Here is a 21,301-nt window from a genome sequence, read left to right as displayed (position 1 = left end):
CTGCACTACAGACTTTTGCATTTATAGCTTACAGGTTATCAAAATGTCCTAATATGCTTCCTTGTGACATTAATTTAATTAGGATGTGGGTTGCTCGTAATTACAGACTTTTTCTGTTTTTGTTAAACCTACTGACTCGCGGACCTGCGTGAGCCACATTGAGGGCACACCTTCACTTAGACACAGCCATCTGCACTGTATCTGGTTACAAAATGGATCATATTATATTTGCATGACACATAAGTAACACGGGCTGTTTGATTCAGCTGTGAGAGTAATTAGCTTTGGGACCTGATAATATAGAAATGAAAAAAACAAAAACAAAAAAAAAACAGCTTATGTGAGAGTCAGTGCCTCTCACAGCCCACCCATACTTTCTTCCCAGTATCAGTTGTTTATTGCAGTGTTCTAAACAATGCACTTGACACACTGCACGGGAGTAGTCAGTATTCATTAGAAACTTAATGCATGAATAACAAGTACTCACAGGTAGGACCGCACCTTCAGACCGGAGATTAATTTGTTCTCAACTGCACGATATCAATCAAGCACTAGAATGGCTGAAACATTTCTTCCTCTGCTGGCGTCCCTCCAGCTGCAGCAGTTGGAGGGACGCCAAAAGAAAAAACTGCACTCATATAAAATTTCTCTGTGTAACAGGTTATACTGCATTCTGTAATAAGATGTTACTCTCTTATATGAAATGTTTTATATTTTAAACGGTAGGTACAGCCTGGAGTATTCAAGTAGGATTATGTAGTATTCAAGACTAAAACAACCGCAAGACTGTTTCTCCTAAAATAATTTTTAAAAGAAAACAACAGTAGGCAGTATAGCTACAAATATCGATTTAGAGGGTAGCACAATTATCACGTAACAGTCAGTACTCTGGAAAATGATGTTTTATCTCCATCTTGTGGAGTATAAAAGAACTGCCAAAGAAGTATCTACACTTTCTAAGTGTAACACACCATACAGAGTTTATATGTATGCCATGTCTAACCTGCTCACTCTCCTCCACTTCGTTCTGTTTATTGTGCCAATGAGCAGAACAGAGAGCACCACAAACTATGTAAAGAATACGTGAGGAACCAGTTAAACACACAGGCAGCAGGGACGAATATAGGAAACAAGTTACACAACAGTAACAGGTACTTGGAGTGATACCTGTTAACTTGAAGAAAAGTCCATTTTTAAGCGAGTAATAAAAACACACCATCAGTCAAATTCACCATTTAAAAGAACAAACAAACAAAAAGACAAACCAAAAACTGTGAGCAGCTACAAATAGTTTGTAAAATCAATTAAAAAATTCTCCCATTTGAAATGTACAACTCAATAAAGGTGATAATGGGTGCCAGATATCACCATGAATATTAAAAAAATCCCAAATATTAAATTATATTAGAATCGTTTGTGATGTTTACGGAGTTCATGATGTTGACAAATCAGTCCATTTAAAACAAAAGCACGGCACTACAAAGCAAATTAAACGGTATTTCCTCAACGGTTTTCTTCAGTGTGAGCTTTCACTCCCCCCACCTTCACCCTCATCACCCTCCCCCTTCTCTGAAACACTCGTGCCCTTGTCTTCTTCGCCCTTCGTCTCTCTTCTGTCAGTCTCTCCCGCATCGGGTTTCTCCGTCTGATCGCTTGTGTCTGCGTCTGCTTTTGCTGTGGTCACGTCAGGCTTCGATATGTCGTCTTTCACCACTTCCTGAACGTTGTACTTTCTGTACAGCGTATAGTCTTTTACCACACTGAGGCAACACACTGTCTTGATGACCTCCACAATGATTGTCAGTTCAGGGTTTGTCAAATCCACTTTGTTCTTAGGGTTCATCTTCCCCACAAGGCCTGTAAGACAGTTGGATTCGAAAGGAGTCAGTTTCCTTTAGCACGGGCACTGGCAGCCATGAAAAACATGGAAAATGAACGAGCCTACCTGCGATAGATTTGATGATTTCGTCTCGCTTGTTGTGGTTGCTGTTGCGAGCCTTGAATGCAATCTGGTAGGTAGCACAGCTTGGAGTTTTGAACCAAGGCTCCAGGAAAGTGGTCAGATATTTCACCATGTCTTCCTGAAAAGCTTTGCAGGTTCCAGTTACCTGAAAGAAGAAAAAACAAACAAACCCAAGAGTTTTACTGTTGCTGTCATAATGCATCAATATCAAATAATGGCTAATTTTAAAATCACTGTTTTACAGCTTCAGTCATGTGAATGCTCAGATGATTCAACAACCCCTCGACTTACAGTACGGCGGCATCTCTCTATCCTGCATCAGTTCAAACGCATATGCACATCGAGACTTGCAACTAAGCTACTTACTGGCAACATTCGAAGGATGACACGTGACTTTTTCTTCTTTGTAGTATGGAGATCTGACAGGATATGATGAACCAGTTTATCAGACTCTACGGAAAAACAAAATAAAACAAAAATCAGAAAAAGAAAGCCCAAATAAAACACTGAAAGACAGACTCGCATCAACTACAAAAAGCTTTACCGATGTTCTGAGTTCTGATGAAGATCACGTTGTTTGCTCCGCTGTCGAGCGCCTGGAAGCGCCTCTCCTGTTTAGTTTCCGATGCTCGCAGCTGGGCCACTTCTTTCTTCAGGGCAACATCAACATCTTCTTCTTCAGCCTCCTCTTCTTCACTGCTGCTCCCCGTATTTTCCTGAAGCTGTGAGCAAAAATCAAGTCAACTTTTTTGTCATATATGCACACTGCAAAACAGAGGTTATGCTGGGCAATGCCATTCTTACTTTGTATGTTCCCTTGACACAGGTTAAATCAATGAACTACACTAAGAGAATAATAAGCATAGAAAATTACTGAATGGTATATGTAGAGCATTAAAAACACACAAAAAAGTACAAGTGATGTGTGCTTCTCGTTTTACACATGTGGAACACAAAAGCATTTCCAGTAACGTAAAACATGAGAAAAGAAGCAATCACATGTGGAAACACCGAAACCAGCCATTTGTGCTTCACATATTCATTATAGCTTGTATGAAATCGTTGCTTTTCCCTTACTCCATTAACAGAGCAAGCTAAATCCTAGATTAACTCAAGCCATCCAACATATTAGCCCCAAACACTGCTCGTCGGAGGCCTTTGATCCAATAATGTAAACAATGTAAACTTACCTGCTCGAGACCATAGAGCTTGTCTGCGTATTCACCGAGCAGATTCAAGGCCTCCGCCGTGCACTTTCTCTCGTTCATGTTGCATGTGATGAGGATCCCCTGCATGCCCACCTCCAGCTCCCGGGAGCCCTTCCACCGCTTGCTGTGGTGGCCGACCATAAAGCGCTTCTTGCTCCGTTTCCTTGATTCGTTTTGCACGGCTGACATGTTTCCAGAGCGCTTTCAGATACAGAACTAAAACCGGGAGTTTGGAGGCTCACTAGCTTATCGGCTACCTGTTTTTGTGTTTGTTTTGATTGTACCCCCTCGCCTGTGTTAGCCGTAAGCTCAACACGAACTGTCGGAGATTTTAAACCTGCAGCAACAGTATTAAAAACCGAGTGAAGTTGACGGACTGGTGCAGCCTTTTCCCCCCTCACGTGCGTTCAAACCGTTCTAAGAAAGGAGGTCTCCGTGCACGTTTGTTGGTCGTCCTGTACGGCGTGTCAGGAGGGACAAAAGTCTCTGGCCGCATGTCAAACTACGCTACTGTAGTACACCGTAGGACACCGTATCAGATTTCCCAAAAAATTCCAAAAAATGACCACATTCTTAAAATAATACAAAATAACTTAAAAAAACCAACTTTATTTACAATGTAAACATTTGTTCTTGTTCACAATCTTTTTCTGTTAAAAATGGTTAAAATTGCTATTGTACATTATATTGTTTGACAAGAAAAAAAACATATATTTAAAAATGTATTTGGTAAATAATAATAATCATTATAAGGTTGTTATATATTTGGGGGTCAAACTCGAAATCATTCCAAAACAATGCTAAAGTACATCCTGAATAAATAAGTGTTAAATAGTTTCCACCCATTTAATTTATATCAGGAATTAGTGTTTACAAATAACTCAATTTCACAGACAATGTTACACAAGAGTTACTGATTTCTTTTAGCCAACAGTAGAACCGTAGATGGTAGAAAGCATGCATGTAGATTATGTGATAGTATAAAAAAAAACCTGAACACTATCTGAAAGCCACTAGAAGGCGATGCCTGTGGTTCCAAAAAGTCATCCAGCCCTATTGAAGTCTATGGAAAAATCACCATGACATGACCTCTCGAGTTTATGGGCTCAGTCACTCATTTTGGAACACATTGAATAAATAAAGTCGTTTTTTTTTTTTTTTCAAATTTTGGTCATGGGATTTTCTTGCAAACCACATTATTATTACCTAATGAGCTGTCAGTCAGAAGTCATGAGCCAGTGTGTGGTTTGACAGTCAGACCCGCCTTTCCTTGTCACATCTGATTTTTTGTAGTGGTGGCAACACTCAACTGGAAGCTTAAACTTTAAACTGGGACCATCTGTAACCAGTAGGTTATGTCACAGTGGAAATAGTCGAGGAAATAATTATTTTAGCCCCAGGTGAATCTGTAAGTTTGCTAGCTTACAAAGAAATGAACAGTCTCACATTTTTAATAATATTTTCATATTAATGGAGAGAGACAGAAATTTTAACCAAACTAATTACATGACAGTTATACACTGAATTGCTTGTCATTGAGTGAATTATTTGAGCTGCTAAAACTCAGCCTGAGTTCTGGCTCCTACAGATTCAAACATGACCTGACCGATTTTTAGGACCAATGCTTCTACCAATATTTAGCGATATAAAAAGCCAATATTCTGATACATTGGCTGATATTTATTTCAAAAATGCAAAACAAGCAGAATTCCCTAACATTTGTTATATGTAGTTACTTTTTCCACACTCTGCTTATACCAGCTAGTTGTTTTTGTGATATTCTAAACACCAACAGAGAAGTTGCCCTCTGGTGGTCAATACTTTCTATACTCTGTTAAAGATCATGGTTCCTCTCTACCTGCAGACAAATATCATCAACTTTATTATCATAAAAGAATTTAATGGATCCTGGATTCAAATGTAAAAATATATTTAATATAAACAACATAATAATAAATTATTTTCTCTTTTGAGTGGCCCCAGTTATTGATCAGTGCAGTAATGAATGAATCCAGTGTTTCCCACATGTGGGTCAGGGCCCCCTGGTGTGTCTCAAAGGTTCTCCAGGTGGACCACAGTGATAACAGAAATTCAGTTTGAAATTATTAACAAGTATGTAAAGTTACAAATGTATATAAATGCCTATATTTATATAAAGAGTTAATTAAAACTGGTAATCAGAGGTGGTTAGTTTGTGATATTACTCATTACTCTGAGATAAGCTTACTGCTCTTGTGCCCCAGGGACAGGTGGGTCATACATTGGCCATGACACTATGCGTATGACTGTGTAGCGTTAGCGATTTATAGTTTGTGTTTTTTGCATCTTTGAATAAAATTTTCAAGGAAGTGCATCACCTACTCTTGTGTTTTGATTAGAGTGAAGCTGCTGGGCTGCAGCACTCTTGACCTTGGGAATGGGTGAATAAAGCACCCAAGTCTTTAAACTACTTAATTTGCAGTGACTTGAAACAGATAAAGAAACTTTTTCTTTCCCAATTATCAAATCAATAATTTCAGTATTTATGATGCCAGTTAATCGCTGCAATTTGACAAGTGTTTAATTCATGAAAGGACAGCTCTGAAATAAGAGCCAGTGGAATAAATACGGCATCCCTTCAGAGGGGATTTAAATGTCAAGAGGACATTGATCAAGAAATAAATCAGTTCATGTCATCGGTGATTTATAAACAGAAGTAGAATTAACTGAATGAAACATTTCAAACTGTCAACCGATTGATTTTGCACGATTAACCATCTTTGAGCATTGATGCCATAATACTAGCCTTTCCACCAATAACACTAATGTATTATGGAAGATTTCAGTAGCTTTTCCTTAGCAGTGACGTGTGGGCTGGACGATGGGACACAGTGGAGTTGAGCTGACAGAGTGAAACAGAGGATCCGACAGCAGGAGCAGCCGCTGATGCGCTCTTCATCACGGCCGACTCCCACTTAAAAAACTCGCACCCTTTCTCCATCCGCCCTCCGCTGCCTGATCGGCGGACTGGGCAGCAATAAAACCCTCGACCGTGGTTTGGACCGCCGTTTGACACGACCTGACGCTTTGCACGACGGCCGCACGTGCACAGTGGAGAAGTGATCTTCTGAGCTCCTCTCACAGAAATGATGGAACGGTCGGCACGAGAGGAGAGAGCGTTGGTTGACAAAGAGGAGAGGACACTGCCGTATGAGGAAGGACGCAAGGGAGCTGTAGCTTGTTTGGTCGGCTCGGTGTAGATGGTAAAGGAGGATCTCAGAGTGTCTTTATGTTTTGGGATTTGTGTGATGGCGGGTTTGGGCCGGGCAAAGGACGTGTTGGGGGTGGAGGTTTTTTCTGGGACAAAAGGATTAGGCCTAATTGAACAGTTCTTAGTGGGAACATAAGATGTTTTGTGAAGTTGGAGGGAGGTTCTAAGTCCTGTGTTGCACTGATTTGATTTACCAATGTTAACAGTTTTAGGCACAGCAAAATAAATATCTGAGGTCACTGAATGCATCGTTTCTGTTGTTGTTCTGTTGTTCGTTTCTGTTAAGATACAACAATGAGATTTTTGACCTTTACTGGTAGAATCTGTGGTAATCTTTTGCATTTTAGAGCTCTTTCCAGTTGATTCTCTCATATCATCACTCAAAGTGAGCCGACTTCCTGCTGAATGTGAAGTATGCTGCTCTAACCAATCATAAGATCCACTATCAAACTCAGATATGTACTCTGCATCACATTCATCATTTGCTTCATTAACATCACCCTCCAACACCACGTCGTCATATGAGCCGCACCTCTCCTCAGTTTCCACTAAAAGCTCCGCACCCTCCTCTTTCTCCGTGGATCCAAGCATTGCTTCTGTTTTTGAGGCCCAGTTTGGTGGAGACAGATTTGAAAAGCAGCTCACGGTAGTGGAACACAGAATAAGACTGCTATTGTTATTCTGGGGAGAAACACAGTTTGTAACAACTGAGGTGGAAAGGCTAGGGGCAGCCTCTGCTGTGACCGAATTCCTGCCGTGCCTCAACAGCGGCACCGTCGTGCTGTTCAGAAGAGTCTTTGGTGAGATCAGACTTTGACAGATTTGAGCAGATTTGTAAATGGAGCTTGGGTTTTTCTCTGTGGCAAAGTTCTGAGCAATCTCCTCGGGACATGGTTGTTTTTGACAAGCTTTGAGGGGAATTTTAAATGATGAGTGTTTGCTACGGATGACTGTATTTTCCTTTTTATTCTCGTTAGGTTTTTCTTTCTTGTCTGCAGGACAGGCAGTGTTTCCAAACACTGGTTTGGCCATCACTGGGGTCTACAGGACATAGAGAAGATTTTAAATCAGTATCTGAATGGTACAACCCATTAACTATCAAATTAACTCTGGAAGCACTTCTTCCGAGTTACATAAACTATATTGCCCAAAGCATTCCCTCAGCCAGCAAAATAATTGGGTTTCCAAACTCAGGTTTTCCAGTTATTTCCATGGATGCAGGTGTGAAAGAATGGCCTGCACAGAGTCCTGACCTGAACCCAATAGAACACCTTTGGGATAAGTTAGTGTAGAAACTCCGAGCCAGGCCTTCTCATCCAACATCAGTGTCTGACCTTACAAATGTGATTCCAGACAACGGTCAGAAATTCCCATAAACAGTCCTAAACCCAGTGGAAAGTTTTCCCAGAAGAGCTGAAGCTATCACAGCTACAAAGGGTGAACTGACATAAACCTCTTTGGATTAAAAATGGGACGTCACTAAAGTTCATATGTGTGTGAAGGCAGACGAGCGAACACCTTTGGCAATATAGTATACTTAGTTCTAATGTTGTCTTCTCTCCAAGCACACAAAATACAAACTTAAAGATATAATTTTATTAATAAATAAAATCTAAATCAGAACAACATTTTTTTTAAAATGTCCACAATCAAAATGTTTTTGCACAGAGCAAATTTCCTTCATATTATTATCTTCACAGAGCTTTTAAATTTGGAAGATGATGAGGGATGCTAGGATTTCCATAGTTGGGGTTCGTTAAGGGCGACATCGGCCGGCCACTCACCCTCTCCAGGCTCCTAGTAACCTTCATTATGCACCCATCCCTCATCATTCTTGCTGCCAGCTGAGCTGTGTTTCGGGCATCATCTAAACCTGAGAGAGAAAATAAAGAAGGGTTAGGCCGTTAGGTTGATGGTCGTGTGTAATACAGAATTATCTACACTTGGTCACATACCAGAATGTTCTCTGCCCGAAAACTGTATTCCAAGATCCTGAAGAGCTCCATTCAGGCCTTTGGGTTTCCTGTTGTAAAAAAGCTGGAAAAACAACCACATAAGCAGAGGTAATTAGAGTTAATCAGCTCAATTACACAGTCTGTGACATCTTACATCTTAATAAAAATATGTACTCCTTTTACTCAGTTTACTTAATTTCACATTACTGTAATTTCCATAAGTTATGCCTTTTTGGACTCACTTAAATCTGTATTCTAGTCTTTGTGCTTTTACCTTAAAACTGACACCTCTTTAAACATTTTATGCTTAAATAAGACATACAATAAACAAAGACGCCTTTGAAACTCTTACCCGGTATGTGCTTCTCAGGTCTATCCAGCTGTTGAGAACATCAGGTTTATGAAGCTGTTTGCGTTTACACTCGTACTGCAGACAAACTCCAAGATCCCAGTCTGACACCCAGCGGAGACCAAAGAACACAAATTTCAGTGCACTTTTGCTCATTTTATACCATTTAATACCTTAAATAGTCTTAAGAACTGCAGTAAATGAGCAGATTTAATGGTTCTCTATAGCTAGTTTAAAAATACAATTGAGACCCCCGTGGTTCACCAATGTCAATTCATAGCAATGCTGAGCTTACAGATGTGTAGATCAATATACTGAGAACTTTTACCTGACCACGTGAGGAAAGTACACAGCTTTTGAGACGGTCCCGAACATCTCTGGTCTTTGTTGGCAAAGGCCACTCCCATTTCGAGCTGAAGGTTTTGGAGCCAACGGCTGAACCGCGAGAGACAGATCTGAAGCGGGATCCCTGCTTCAACCTGCATCTGTACGAGAGAGAAATAAAAGTTGGTTGTAATGTAACACAGAGCATGCTGGCATTTTTAAACGTGTATGCTGCAGACACCTGTGTAATCCCAGTCAGCTCAGTACAGAAGTCAGACAGGATGGGGTGCTCCTGGGGTTGAACATAAGTGTGAAATTCAGACTCCACCTCCCCCGTGGACGTGTTCAGCAGAACAGCAGGAAACTCGACTGCAGGGAGGAAGAAAGAAAAGATGGGCCGGTGTTAAAACAGTAAGGGCATCACCCGGATGTAAACTGTGAATGTTAAATCTGCTCCTTACTAATTTCTTGGCTGCGGTTGTTTTTCTCTCTCCAGCAAGTGGACTCAAAGTCGATCACAATCAGATAAGAAAATATTTGATCTGAAAGAACCAGACAGTTTTCACAGCCATGATCCAGTGTTAAAAAAAATTAACTGTCAAACAAATCCGATTTGAACGTGGCATACTCACTTGATACCACAGATTTCTTCGACACAGAGGACTTGCTCCGCTGTCTCAACAATCCTAATTCCCTGCGAAGGGACGAAGATAAAATAGTGTGTATATCGTAACAATACCTGACCTAACCTTGTATTTAAAGTTACAGTGAACCACAATTCTACTTTTAACTGAATACGCTGTCCTCGTAGATGTACTTATAGCATTTATCTAAAACAATATTGAAAAACGTAACTTGTAATCGACATAAACTTATTTGTTGCTTTCAAAACACGTTCCTTTGTTCAGTTTGTTTAGGTTAGCAGATAAGCCAGCAAACAGGCTAATTTTACTTACTTCGCCAATTTCTTTGTGGTCATAGCTGTTATTTAATTTTGCCACGGTGGTGTTTCTGCGACCGTCTTTCTATGAGAAACTGTGAACTATAGCAGGAGCTTGACTTTAGCCATTAATTGAAAACTCGGGGAATTCGCGCTGTTTCTTTCAAAACGGCATCTGTAGCTCCGAGCTCGATTATTTAAGCCTGCAAGTCGGCAGGCATCACTGTAGAGTCAAAAATAGTCGAGCTTCTGATGCCGTCTCCTATCAAAATAAAAGACCTCTTAACACTCAAAGCAGCTAGGTTGTTATATAGTTAACAAAAAACTGAACAGAAACTAAGACTAGATGTGTGAAAAAGACTCCACTTTTGTAAAAACTTAAACAAAAATAAAAACGACTCAAAAACGTCGAATTAAACTATCAGAAACGGTTTTGTGAACTCGAAAACTGTTTAAAACAAAAAGAATAAAAAATATAGATGAAATATCCTGTTTTAGTATCTGTTTGGTAAAAACTTTATTAAAACATGCTTGATGAGGCACTGACGTCGTGTATACTGAGATTCCGGTTGTCTGCATGACTGTGAGCCAGCTGCTTTTAAAAAGTGCTGTGTTTTTATTGTAGTAACTTTGCTGATTTTCCTGAAGCTTGCCCCTGAAATATGTGCTTCATACAATAATAATTGAAAATATTGTGAAAAATAACACTAAAACCATTAACAAATAAATAACAAATACAAATAAATAAACAAATAAATCTAAACATTAAAAAACAATAACTAAATTAAAACAAAGAAAATTCAGCCTGGAAACTAACTGAAATCAAGCTCAATTTTAAACAAAAGTCAAAATGAAATAAAAATTAAAAACTAACTAGAAAATGCTAATCTATAAACAACAATTCTGCTACATGCACATAGCAGTAGCTACTATTTTTATTTTATTTTTAAAGTTACAGACCGGAAGTAGTGCTAGTACCTGTTTTTATTTGCACTTACGAGACAAAACTAGTAACACATGCTTTAGCCATGTGTTACTAACTGAAGATATTGGTAGAAACATATAATTTTGGACTAAACCGGACCTATGGCGTGTGGTATTTACACAATTTTACCCTTATTATACATCTCATGCGGAGTTCAAAATTGATTTAAACTAAAATTTCAACTAGGTTGTGATTTCCTGTGTAACTGTGACTCTGATATAAATAAACTAACTAACCAGAAAGAGAAGAATAAGAAAGTCGTCCGCTGAAGCAGCATTTAGGAGCACTTTAATTTGTGAAACTGAGCTTCTGTTGATAACAAATGTTCGCTGTGTTTTCAGTTCCCCAGCTCTGGGTAATGGTGCTGTAAACGTAGCATAGTCTTTCTGTATTTTATTTTGGTTTAGCGCAAAGCTGCCTGTCTAAAATACAGTTCAACGAACAATTACCAGCTCCAAAATTAAATAAACATGAAAATGAAAAAGCTCACTGACAGCTTGTGATTCTTAGCTGTTTTTAATGCTCACAGCTATATTAGTAACTCTAAAGTTTGAGCTCCAGCTCTACAGAACAAGGCTGCATTGCTCTGCACTCATTTGAACCCACGAACATTGCACATTTAAAAAGGAGCATCAGTAAATCTTGGCTCTAACCAAACTGAAATATGTTTTTGGTTTGCCTTCCAGTGTAAATATAATTGGCTGGAACATGGAGTCTTCCACAGTTGCAAAGTGCAAAGCAAAGAAAAGGAAAAACAGCACCCACACAGCTCAGGAGGAGGCTAAGAGATTCAAAACTGAACAGCGAGATGATGAGGTGCTGCAGTGTGGACCTGCCTCTTGCTTGCCAAGGGTTTCAGTATTGCCTGACTGCCTTCAGCAACCGATCGCCCTGAATGAACTGACAGAGCTGCTGCAGTATGCTGCTCTCGGGAAAACAGGTGGCATCAAAAAGCCCAGGTAACAGCTGCTGTACTAATGTGTTATCTACCCCATCAGCTGGTGTCAAAGAGTCCTCAGTAACTCATACTGTGCCGTTATACTCACATAATAATAATAATAATAATTTAAAATATGTTTTTTCTGTCTACTAGTTGGTGCCGTCTCCGCCATCACAGAAAGGTTAAAGGTGTAAATGTTGTGATTGTGGAGGACCTGACACAGCATCACTTTTACAAACACTACCTCTGTCTGCAGCACCTCAGGACCAGCTACACTTCTGTAAGAGGGAAAATAAACACAGCAAATCAAATTATTTATGAGTGAAGTCATATTCGTAGCACTTTAGCAAAAACATAAATAAATCTTACTTTTTTTTAGAGGGTCACCTTCACGCCATCATCTGTAGATGTAGTATCTGGAATCTTGTCCAGTCAAGTTCCCAAACAGGACGGTTTGTCTGTCTCCAAACCAGATGAGGAACTGCAGGAAGGTGAGAATCATGTGATGGATGATGGATTAATTTAGTAGTTCTGCTCCTATTATCTTTTCTTATTAATATTCATCATATTATTATACTGTAACATTTAGTGAAGAATATTCAATCTCTCTGGTGTTTTTGAGTTTTCATGTAATGTTTTTGCTCTTCTCTGTACCTGTGTTCACTTTTTCTGTGCACTGGTGCAGCGATGAAGAACCATCCAATCATCACTGTGTTTGGGACCGAGAGGAGAGGACTAACAGCATATGTTCTCACAGAGGAGGAGAGGATCAAGAATAACTACCCTGTTAAAGGTAAGAATTTTTCTCTTTGTAATATTGTGTCAACTAAGAGTTACATTTGGTAATAAAAAAAAATCATAAAATAAGAGATGAGAGGGATCTTTTTTCTGTCCATGCATTTTTTTAATGTTGTCATGGCCATCCAACAAAAAGGAAAAAAAAAATAGATGTTCATACTGGGATCAATCACAATTGTTTCTGTTTTCCATACTTTTTTAAATTGCCACTTGGCTTCTTCTTGTTTCTATCTAACTCTTTTCTACTCTGACTGACAACCCAAGGTGCTTTTTACTACAAGTCGTAGCAACCCATTCATACAGAGCTTTATTCTGTGCTTCTGAGCACTGATCTCTGAAGGATCAGGGCCCATTTGGGGTTTAGTGTGTTAAAACGGCAATCTGATGTTTTTTAAACTATATCTTGTGACAAAATGACCAAATATTAGATGGAAAAATAAAATAAGCCGACCTGGGGCATTTCAACATGAGTGCTGAGTGGCGAGATTTACTTTGAGCTTTGAGCTTGAATATGAATGGTATGGTGTTGTGTGGGCTCAGCGTCTCCTCCTCACCTGTTGGTTTATTTGTTTTCAAACAGGAATGCCCGGCTTTGAGGAATTTGTGTGTACAAACTGCGCTGACTGTGTGACTGACAGCAGCCCCCTCTTTGGAATCGACTGTGAAATGGTGAGAGACTAAAATATTTTGTCACTTCCCATTTTCCACAATGGAATCAGGTGGCATCACAGAGGTGCAGCTGACAGCTAACAACCTGTACGGCGCTATATTGTGTGGCTGATTTTTGACTTACCCAACACTTTTGAAAACCAGATCTCAGATTAAAAACAAACAAACAAACAAAACTGTAGCACTATGTCCATTTCTTTGCCCAGTGTTTCCCAGCAGGGCAGCGTGCCTCTGTAAATAGGAAGCTTCCACTCACATGCCTGTGTTAGCATCTCATTGACTATGCCTATGATAACAGCTGCAGCACAAAAGGTTACATCCATAACATCGATTTGTAGCTTTTTTCCTGCAATTTTTAGTATGATTGAGTTTTTGCATTCACTCACTGGTATGTTTATTTTATTTTTCAGTGTGTAACAAAAGATGGAAAAGAGCTAACTCGTGTTTCTCTGGTGGACGGTGATGGGAAGTGTTTAATGGATGAGCTGGTGAAACCTCCGAACCACATTCTCAACTACTGTACCAAGTATACATGCTTTTTTATGGTCTCGAGTTTTAATAAATTGTTAAGAGTCACATTATGTTTGTACAGGAATCTGTGTCAGTCAGTGTCATATGTTACATCTTATAGAAACATATTCATTGTTCTGTCTGAAATTCTTTCTCCAACACTGCTCGTATCTCCTGATAGATTCTCTGGTATCACACCTGCGATGTTGCAACCAGTAACAACGACTCTGCAGGATGTTCAAGGAATGCTTATTAGGATTTTGCCACATGAGGCAGTTCTGGTGGGCCATTCTCTTGAACATGACCTCATAGCTTTGAAAGTGAGTGATTTCTTTCAAACCTTCTGATGAAGTCATGGCTCACAAAAAAAAAAAATTAAAACAAAACACTGTGTGAAGGATATTGGCATCTTTTTAACATTTATCAGAAATGTTAGAACACGATCATCTTTACTCGGCTGAAATAGTACTTTATTCCAGCAGTAATCATGTCCTGTAATTTCAGAGAAAATATCTTAAAAGAAATACTTCAGTTTTTTCATTAACATGAGCTGTAAACCATGTTGCGTCTGTGCCCGCCCTGCAGCTCATCCACAAGCATGTAATTGACACGTCACTGCTGTACAAGAGGGAGTGTGGGCGAAGGTTTAAGCTCAAGGTTCTGACTGGGATCATACTGAAGTGAGTTCTCGTGCTATCTCTAAATATTTCTGTCCCACTGTGATCGATAACCAATTTTTCCACTCGTATCTCAGGAGGAAAATACAAACAGAAGATATGTTGGGTCATCATCCAACTGAGGATGCTCTGGCAGCCCTGGAGCTGGCCCAGTACTTTATCAAAACAGGACCTTGCCAGGTAGGAAATCATATTACACGCACACTCACACACGCAGGAATAATCGAACATTTCCTTTGCTTACTGTCAGGTTTTAGAGATTCACTGGAAGGCGCTGTGGAGAGAAACAAGAGAGGAGCCCTCAGAGAGTCACAGGTACAACAGTCTCTATATTGTTAGCGTGCAGGTCAGTCTGTAACTTGTGTTTGGGTAACCTTAAAAAGAAAAAAAAACATGGGTCTGACTAAAAACATAAAACACAGTGATCCACTAAGCCATGCTGGGATTACTCATCCAGTCTTTCTTCCTTCTCGTCATGTGTAAACCCCACACACAGCAGAGGGTTTTCTTATAGCCAGGCATTAACAAATTATAAAGTGACCTGATGTAACCTGTAGGTGAAGCAGATCAGAAAATTAACCTTACTGCGCTCAGATGCTGCCATTATATATAATTTAAGGTCAAATAACTTATATGACCCTGCTTGTCATTTACTGAGGGAGAGAAGGAGAAAACCCTGAACGAATAAACTCAATCTGCTGCGTTCAGCTTCAAGGTGATCGCTGGAGTGGGTGAAACGGAGGAGAAGTGGATGAAATGGAATTGTAGAATAACAAATGTCACTTTAGTGTTGCAGGTCAGGTCAAGTAGTTAATATCCACATATTTTGCAGGTCTGCTGGTGTGGATTGTCTCATGTTCGCTCTGAGCTGAGTGAACTGTGTCTTTGTCCGGGTTTTTTTAACCCTCAAGTTAAGGCAGTGCATTGCACACCTGAAAATTAAGCACTTGAAGAAATGTACGTTTTAAAACAGGATGTAAACCTCCTGCAGTAAGCATGTAGGAACTGACCCACTGTGTTATCTTCAGAGGTATTTAACACACTGTGAAACTATTTGTAATCGGCCTCCTGATCTCCGTAATCTGTTTTTGTCTTGTTTTGGATCTCTTTCCATCCAGTGGCCTCAGCTACCAGCTAAGACTGAACAACTTTATGAAAGTCTGAAATGAGAAAACAAATTTAAGCATTAAAGTCGTCTCAGAATACTGTGGATGGATTGAGTTGTTCACCTGCTGCTGACAGGTCCTCTGTCTTTCCTTCTTGTGCAGGTTTTCTGACGTGCTACACGCACTTGGACGTTCAGTAGCCTTTTTAGGAAAAGATTCCAGTCATAAGCAGTGTAACTCAGACAAAGAGGTAAGAAGTAAGGTGATGTCTCTTGTGTCTGTAAAAGCTTTACAGACCCCCAAAGCTTTTTAGACGTTACTGACTCCTTCTCCAGTACATGTGAAAGTATTGGTTCATTTTTTTGTTCTTTCATATTTACCCTCACTTTCCTCTCATAAACTCTTCCTGCTTTGCTTCTGCCTAATTACACCTAACTCATTATGCACCACCCCCCTCCAGGTGCTTAAATCTTTCCGAAATCTGAAAACGCAGCCGTTCTTCTCCGTCCTTCAGTTTTCCACCTTGTCAAACCATCTGAAGAGTTACTTCCCTCGTCAGGAGCGGCACCATCAGATGGTGAGGCTTTTCGCCAGCGCTTTGTATCATTTTGAAGACATTCGCTTGCGTGTATTTACTCTGTCTATTTATTCCCTGCAGACTTGCTCGAGACTTCAGGACATGTGTGTAGTGTTTGCTGGGCCGTTCCCCACAGGCTTCTCTGACGGAGACGTGAAGCAGCTGTTTAGTTTCTGCGGAGCCGTTCGAAAAGTCAAGATGTTGAACACAGTGGTCAGGGTGTGCATCGCTTTCATAATTTCACCGATTTGCTATAAAACCAGAGCTGCGAAATTCTTCACCGTTGCTTGAATGCTTAAGTGTTTGATCTCCCAGGTACATGCAGAGATTGAGTTTGAGTTGCTGGAGGGAGCGATGCTGGCGGTAAAAACTCTGAATGGCCTTAATGTGCTCGGGCAGACTATAAAGGTAGCTCTCTTTTTCTTTTTTTTCCATTTGCTTCTGTTATTTATTCCCTTTGTGCTGCAGTTAGGCCAACATTTATGCAGATTATCTCCAACTACTTGTTATTTTCTAGGTACAGAGGCCGGTGTGTGAGTCAATGCTAGATCTGGATATGACTCTTAAAGCACTGATGGGTGACGCTCTGAATGCCCGTCTCCTCTACGCTGTTAAAATGAACCACAGTATGACTGAGTGCATCAGCACTTCCACAAAGGTTAATGGGCATGTGTCAGATGCTGAATGCTTAGATGTCACTCCTGTGAAAACAGTAAACGGGCTACTTCCTGCTAAAATAAACAAATGGTTGCATCTCAATACCTCTAAATCTGAACTGTGTGAGGAGTCAGTCAGAGAGACATTTGGCCACTTTGGCACAGTGAAGAGAGTCATCCTATCTGCCAAGCCTAAAGAATCCACAGGACATGCACGCATAGGTAAGGTGAAAACTACATTTATCACGCGTTGCACGTGCTGTGTGGGACGTTTGCGTACACTTCAGAGTCTAACATGTCCGGCTGTCAGTGTTTGTGAATTCAGAGGACAGACGCGCAGCGCTCAACTCTTCTGAGGATCTGTGGAAGAAGAACTACCTCATCTGTCCATCGCTGACGCCGGTCCATTTGCCTTCATGGGTTGGAGCGGAGATTAAGGCGACAACCCACAGGCACAGCAGCGCTCAGGTAACGAGTAGATTGTTGTGATTCCAGTTGGTTATCATTCTTTTTTTTTTTTAACCCTTTATCACCCGTGTATGACACAGGTTGCCTGGACTTGTTTCATAATTTTGGCTGTAAAAATGATCTTTTTGGAACCATTTGAATTTTCTTTCTAGCCAAAAAATGGTTGAGAGGGAAGCCAATCAAAAAGCTGAAAGTGAGGGGAGTTAAAACGAACTGTTTTCAGAAAGCGCATGAACTCGCAGCCTGCTAACAGGGCAGAACTGTGAGTCATGCAAAGCTACTCCAGTCAAGTCAAGCATAAAAATATTGATCTGGAAATGTGCACAAAAAGGTCTCATTTGAAATGTTTGGTTTTTTTTTTTCCAAGTCTCTGAATTCAATACTGTTGTTTTCTTAGAACAAGTATTTCAACCATCCTGGGTCATAACACAGTTCTGCTGTGTCATCCTATAAAAATCCAAAATAAAAGGGAAAAAGGAAAGGCTACACCAAGAAGAAACATCACACACAGATGACTTCACTAATTAAGAATATTACCAACATTATAACATAGTAAAGTCTTACAGAAGAATTTGAATCTCTGTTAGTTACTTTTATTCTATCTGCACACTTTCTGAACGTGTGGTCAGGTTTTATTGAGTTGAAATGTGACTAGTAATTAATTTCTCCCTCCTGTGCAAAATCAAACTGATCCCAGAATTCACACAGCGTGTCAGCACCTCAAAAGAGAAAAAAGAAAACAAGGCATGAATTCTAAATAACTCTGTAGAGCGCAGGGATAAAACTGCAGCCTGGAGCTCACAGTATATCAGGGTTACTCTGAGCAGAGGCCAAGTGACAGCCCCACTGGAGTTTGTTAAATTGGATTTAAGAGTACGAGAAACAGAAAGCTGGATAGTGCTGGGACCATGATTATCTTAAATACAGATCCCCATGGTGAGCGTGATAAGCTGCTGTGTTTAACGAATGGAGTCATAGTATGATGGATGTCATCATGTGGTTTCAGGATATCTCCGTGTGATTGGTTGATATAGATAGTGCTGCATTGTGTTTTTTTCTTTTATAAGAATCCAATCTCAGTATAGGTTCATTTCCTGTAATAGTTATGCTGCAATATGTTTGTGCAGATGACTGCGCCTGGCTCTGCTGGAGGTTTCTTCCTGTTAAAAGGGAGTTTTTCCTTCCCACTGTCGCCAAGGAGCTTGCTCATAGGGGAATCATATGATTGTTGGAGTTTTCTTGCAATAAAAAGCACTTTAAGGCAATTCTTGTTGTGATTTGGAGCTATAAAAATAAAACTGAATTCAATTAGGAGAGCTAAAAGCATCTTTGGTAATTAAATTTTTCAGAATATTATTGATGTACAGAACATGTATAATGATGACTCTTATGTTTCATATGCGTAGGAACAGCAAATGGATGTTGTGATGAGGAAGCTAGACCGCTGCCTGCAGAAGCTCTTCAGATTCCTCCCGGCTGGCACCTTGTCTGTTGTTGTGTTGCTCGGACACGCCAGGTGAGAAACCCTGCAGCGTCTCTGCCTCATTCTGCCCTCCAGTCATACATTTCTGAACCATTTCCCCTCTGTTTTTCCTCCCCCTAGCACAAATGGTCACCTTCCTGGCTTGTGTCTAATGGAAGTCAAGCAAGATTGTTGAGGAGATGGAGCTGTCGGCTCCAGGATGCCTGAACCTGTGTCACCTGGATCAAATGAAATCTGTTCAGTAAAGTGAAACCTGAAGGCGTTGGGTTTTACTGAGACTTGCTCTACCTCAGGAATTGCTTTTTTAGTTTTGTGTAATGGGGCAAGTTTTTTTTATGGCCTTGAAATAATCAAAGCTGTAAACTAAGATTTGCTTTTAGAGTGTGGATCTAAATTGAAGAACTCAATACCCTAAGGGTATAATAAAAATATGATGGTTGTCATTCCATGAATAAACAATATTTATACATTAACCTGGCTTCATGTTGTGGTGCAATGATAGAAAATGAAGAAAACAACTTGGGAGGCTCATTTATGAGGGGAAAAGATGCAGAGGGATTATGCTGTATGTAAAAGGAAGATGGAATGATTTCCACGAATGTAATGCTTGAATTAAATACAAAACACATGAATATTATTGTGCTTAGAATATAGGAACTTTGAATTTGGATGTTGTACTTAAAAGGGATTACATTTACAGGCTAAAATTACACATTAAAGCATTTCTGCTGCGACTGAGTGCAAACATTTATAAGCCAAACCTGCGTATAAATATAAAGGTCATTGCATATAAAATCAATCAGTGCTTCTTATCTGATTCCCTCAGAGATAGCTGATGTTTTTGTGATACAGAAACTTTAGCATATTTAATCAAACCATGCACGTCTGAATTGCAGGCCCTACAGTACAAAGTTAGGCTGCGATATTTCTTTGGAATATATCCACACGAATATTTAAGGGTTGAAAAAGGCTGGGCATCAGTGCATGACTGATCGAGGCCCTGCTCTGTGGATGTGTGTGAGAACCTCTTCAGGATGTAAAATTGTTTAATTGGTGTTGTATGTTCAAAATAATACGGCCCTTGAAAATTTGCACAAAATGAACTCTGGTGACAACAGATAAAATCAGCATTAAAGCGAATAAGCCAGTTTAAACAGGTGTGTTTTGAGCTGTGTCTTAAATACGGAAAGGGTGTCAATATTTCTTAGTGCAGGAGGAAGAGAGTTCCAGAGCCGGGGAGCAGAGCGACTGAAAGCTCTGTTCTCCATAGTGATAAGGTGTGAGGATGGAACGGTAAGATGAGTAGCAGATGATGATCTGAGAGGGTGGGAAACAGTGGTGATATGGAGCAGGTCACACAAATATGAAGGAGCAGATTTATGGATACATTTGAACGTGAGAAGTACGATTTTAAAGTTTATCCTGGCTTCTATGGGCAACCAGTGAAGCTGCTGAAGAACTGGGGTAATATGAGCACTTAACGGAGTACGGGTTATGATCCGAGCTGCAGAATTTTGAAGAAGTTGTAGTTTATGAAGGGACCTTTTAGGGAGACCAAATAGGAGGGAATTACAGTAATCAATACGGGATGTAATAAGACTATGGACAAGGATGGCAACAGCATGGGGAGTAAGGAAGGGACGGAGTCGGTTAATATAACGTAAATGGAAATAAGCAGACCGGGTTATGTAATTAATGTGAGACTGGAATGAAAGAGTATTATCAAGTATGACACCCAAACTCTTAACCTGAGGGGAGGGAAGGGTAGGAAAATGTTCAATGTTAATGGAAAAGCTGTGGGATTTGGTTAAGATAGATGGTGTGCCAACAAGTAAAACTTCAGTTTTATTACTGTTGAGTTTGAGGAAATTGGAGGAGAACCTGTGTGTGTAGTTTGTATGTTCTGAATGGTTGTCTGCCTCTGTGTTGGCAACAGACTGTCGAGCTGCTCAAGGTGTACTCCACCTCTCATCCTAAGGTAGCTCCACCACTCTGAACTGCATAAATAGAACAGAATGCATGGATATTACATATGACGCCATGTAAATGCAGCCAGTAGAGAAGAGGAACTTCCACCAGTATCACATTATTTATTTTCTACACTTTGATGTTCAGCATTAGTTAATTTAGCCAGCAGGGTAGTAATCTCTTTGATCAGGGTCAGATCATTTATGATGTTAAAAGGGACAGGACGGGCTCCCTGTGACTTTTTTACCAAACGCCCCAACAAACAATCATGTCACAGACGTTACACTGCTGCGGTTTTATTACAGAGTCTAATATATTCCATGACGCTGATGTCCAACACTTCGGATATATAACGGATTTAACTGTGTTCTCAAACAGAGCTCAAATGTGTTTATTTACCCTTAAAAACATGGCGCCTGTTCTTAAAAATCCAAAAGACAAATACAGTGCCATGTATTTAAAGACTTTAACATAT

General features: G+C 40.0%; 3 protein-coding genes across 3 annotated transcripts; 1 reads left to right on the top strand and 2 right to left on the bottom strand.

The window, feature by feature from the left end:
• Window positions 1-548: 548 nt before the first annotated feature.
• On the bottom strand, window positions 549-3,679 carry thumpd1 (THUMP domain containing 1). Its single transcript, XM_085164135.1, has 5 exons — window positions 3,154-3,679; window positions 2,508-2,685; window positions 2,330-2,415; window positions 1,946-2,108; window positions 549-1,857 (listed from the first exon to the last, which is right to left on the bottom strand). The coding sequence occupies exons 1-5, from the start codon at window positions 3,358-3,360 to the stop codon at window positions 1,517-1,519; spliced, it is 975 nt and encodes a 324-aa protein (XP_085020261.1). The 5' UTR covers window positions 3,361-3,679; the 3' UTR covers window positions 549-1,516.
• A 189-nt stretch (window positions 3,680-3,868) lies between these two features.
• On the bottom strand, window positions 3,869-10,378 carry eri2 (ERI1 exoribonuclease family member 2). Its single transcript, XM_085163774.1, has 9 exons — window positions 10,006-10,378; window positions 9,682-9,743; window positions 9,511-9,591; window positions 9,291-9,418; window positions 9,054-9,210; window positions 8,729-8,829; window positions 8,377-8,458; window positions 8,206-8,294; window positions 3,869-7,462 (listed from the first exon to the last, which is right to left on the bottom strand). The coding sequence occupies exons 1-9, from the start codon at window positions 10,026-10,028 to the stop codon at window positions 5,993-5,995; spliced, it is 2,193 nt and encodes a 730-aa protein (XP_085019900.1). The 5' UTR covers window positions 10,029-10,378; the 3' UTR covers window positions 3,869-5,992.
• A 564-nt stretch (window positions 10,379-10,942) lies between these two features.
• Window positions 10,943-19,331, top strand: rexo5 (RNA exonuclease 5). The gene is made up of 19 exons (XM_085163773.1): window positions 10,943-11,085; window positions 11,661-11,933; window positions 12,068-12,194; window positions 12,294-12,405; window positions 12,600-12,707; window positions 13,293-13,381; window positions 13,792-13,907; window positions 14,073-14,211; window positions 14,477-14,571; window positions 14,646-14,748; window positions 14,819-14,883; window positions 15,837-15,924; window positions 16,135-16,251; window positions 16,333-16,470; window positions 16,567-16,659; window positions 16,769-17,129; window positions 17,218-17,375; window positions 18,782-18,891; window positions 18,979-19,331. Exons 2-19 carry the CDS (start codon window positions 11,683-11,685, stop codon window positions 19,031-19,033), a joined length of 2,325 nt encoding a protein of 774 aa, XP_085019899.1. The 5' UTR covers window positions 10,943-11,085; window positions 11,661-11,682; the 3' UTR covers window positions 19,034-19,331.
• Window positions 19,332-21,301: the final 1,970 nt, after the last annotated feature.

Source organism: Neolamprologus multifasciatus, chromosome 6 (assembly GCF_963576455.1).
Source record: "Neolamprologus multifasciatus chromosome 6, fNeoMul1.2, whole genome shotgun sequence".
In the NCBI taxonomy this organism is placed as follows: Eukaryota; Metazoa; Chordata; class Actinopteri; order Cichliformes; family Cichlidae; genus Neolamprologus; species Neolamprologus multifasciatus.
The sequence above is the reverse complement of the archived record's forward strand: the minus strand, read 5'-3'. Positions and strand labels throughout refer to the sequence as shown.

Coding starts and splice junctions, on each gene's coding strand:
- eri2 (XM_085163774.1), bottom strand. CDS start 10,028: ATGACCACAAAGAAATTGGCGAA. Junction 9,744..10,005: donor ACCACAAAGAAATTGGCGAA/GTAAGTAAAATT, acceptor GTCCCTTCGCAG/GGAATTAGGATTGTTGAGAC. Junction 9,419..9,510: donor CAACCGCAGCCAAGAAATTA/GTAAGGAGCAGA, acceptor TCCTCCCTGCAG/TCGAGTTTCCTGCTGTTCTG.
- rexo5 (XM_085163773.1), top strand. CDS start 11,683: ATGGAGTCTTCCACAGTTGCAAAGTGCAAAGCAAAGAAAAGGAAAAAC. Junction 12,406..12,599: donor AGATGAGGAACTGCAGGAAG/GTGAGAATCATG, acceptor GCACTGGTGCAG/CGATGAAGAACCATCCAATC. Junction 14,749..14,818: donor TCAAAACAGGACCTTGCCAG/GTAGGAAATCAT, acceptor GCTTACTGTCAG/GTTTTAGAGATTCACTGGAA.
- thumpd1 (XM_085164135.1), bottom strand. CDS start 3,360: ATGTCAGCCGTGCAAAACGAATCAAGGAAACGGAGCAAGAAGCGCTTT. Junction 2,686..3,153: donor AGCTCTATGGTCTCGAGCAG/GTAAGTTTACAT, acceptor TTTTGCTCACAG/CTTCAGGAAAATACGGGGAG. Junction 2,416..2,507: donor CATCAGAACTCAGAACATCG/GTAAAGCTTTTT, acceptor GTTTTTCCGTAG/AGTCTGATAAACTGGTTCAT.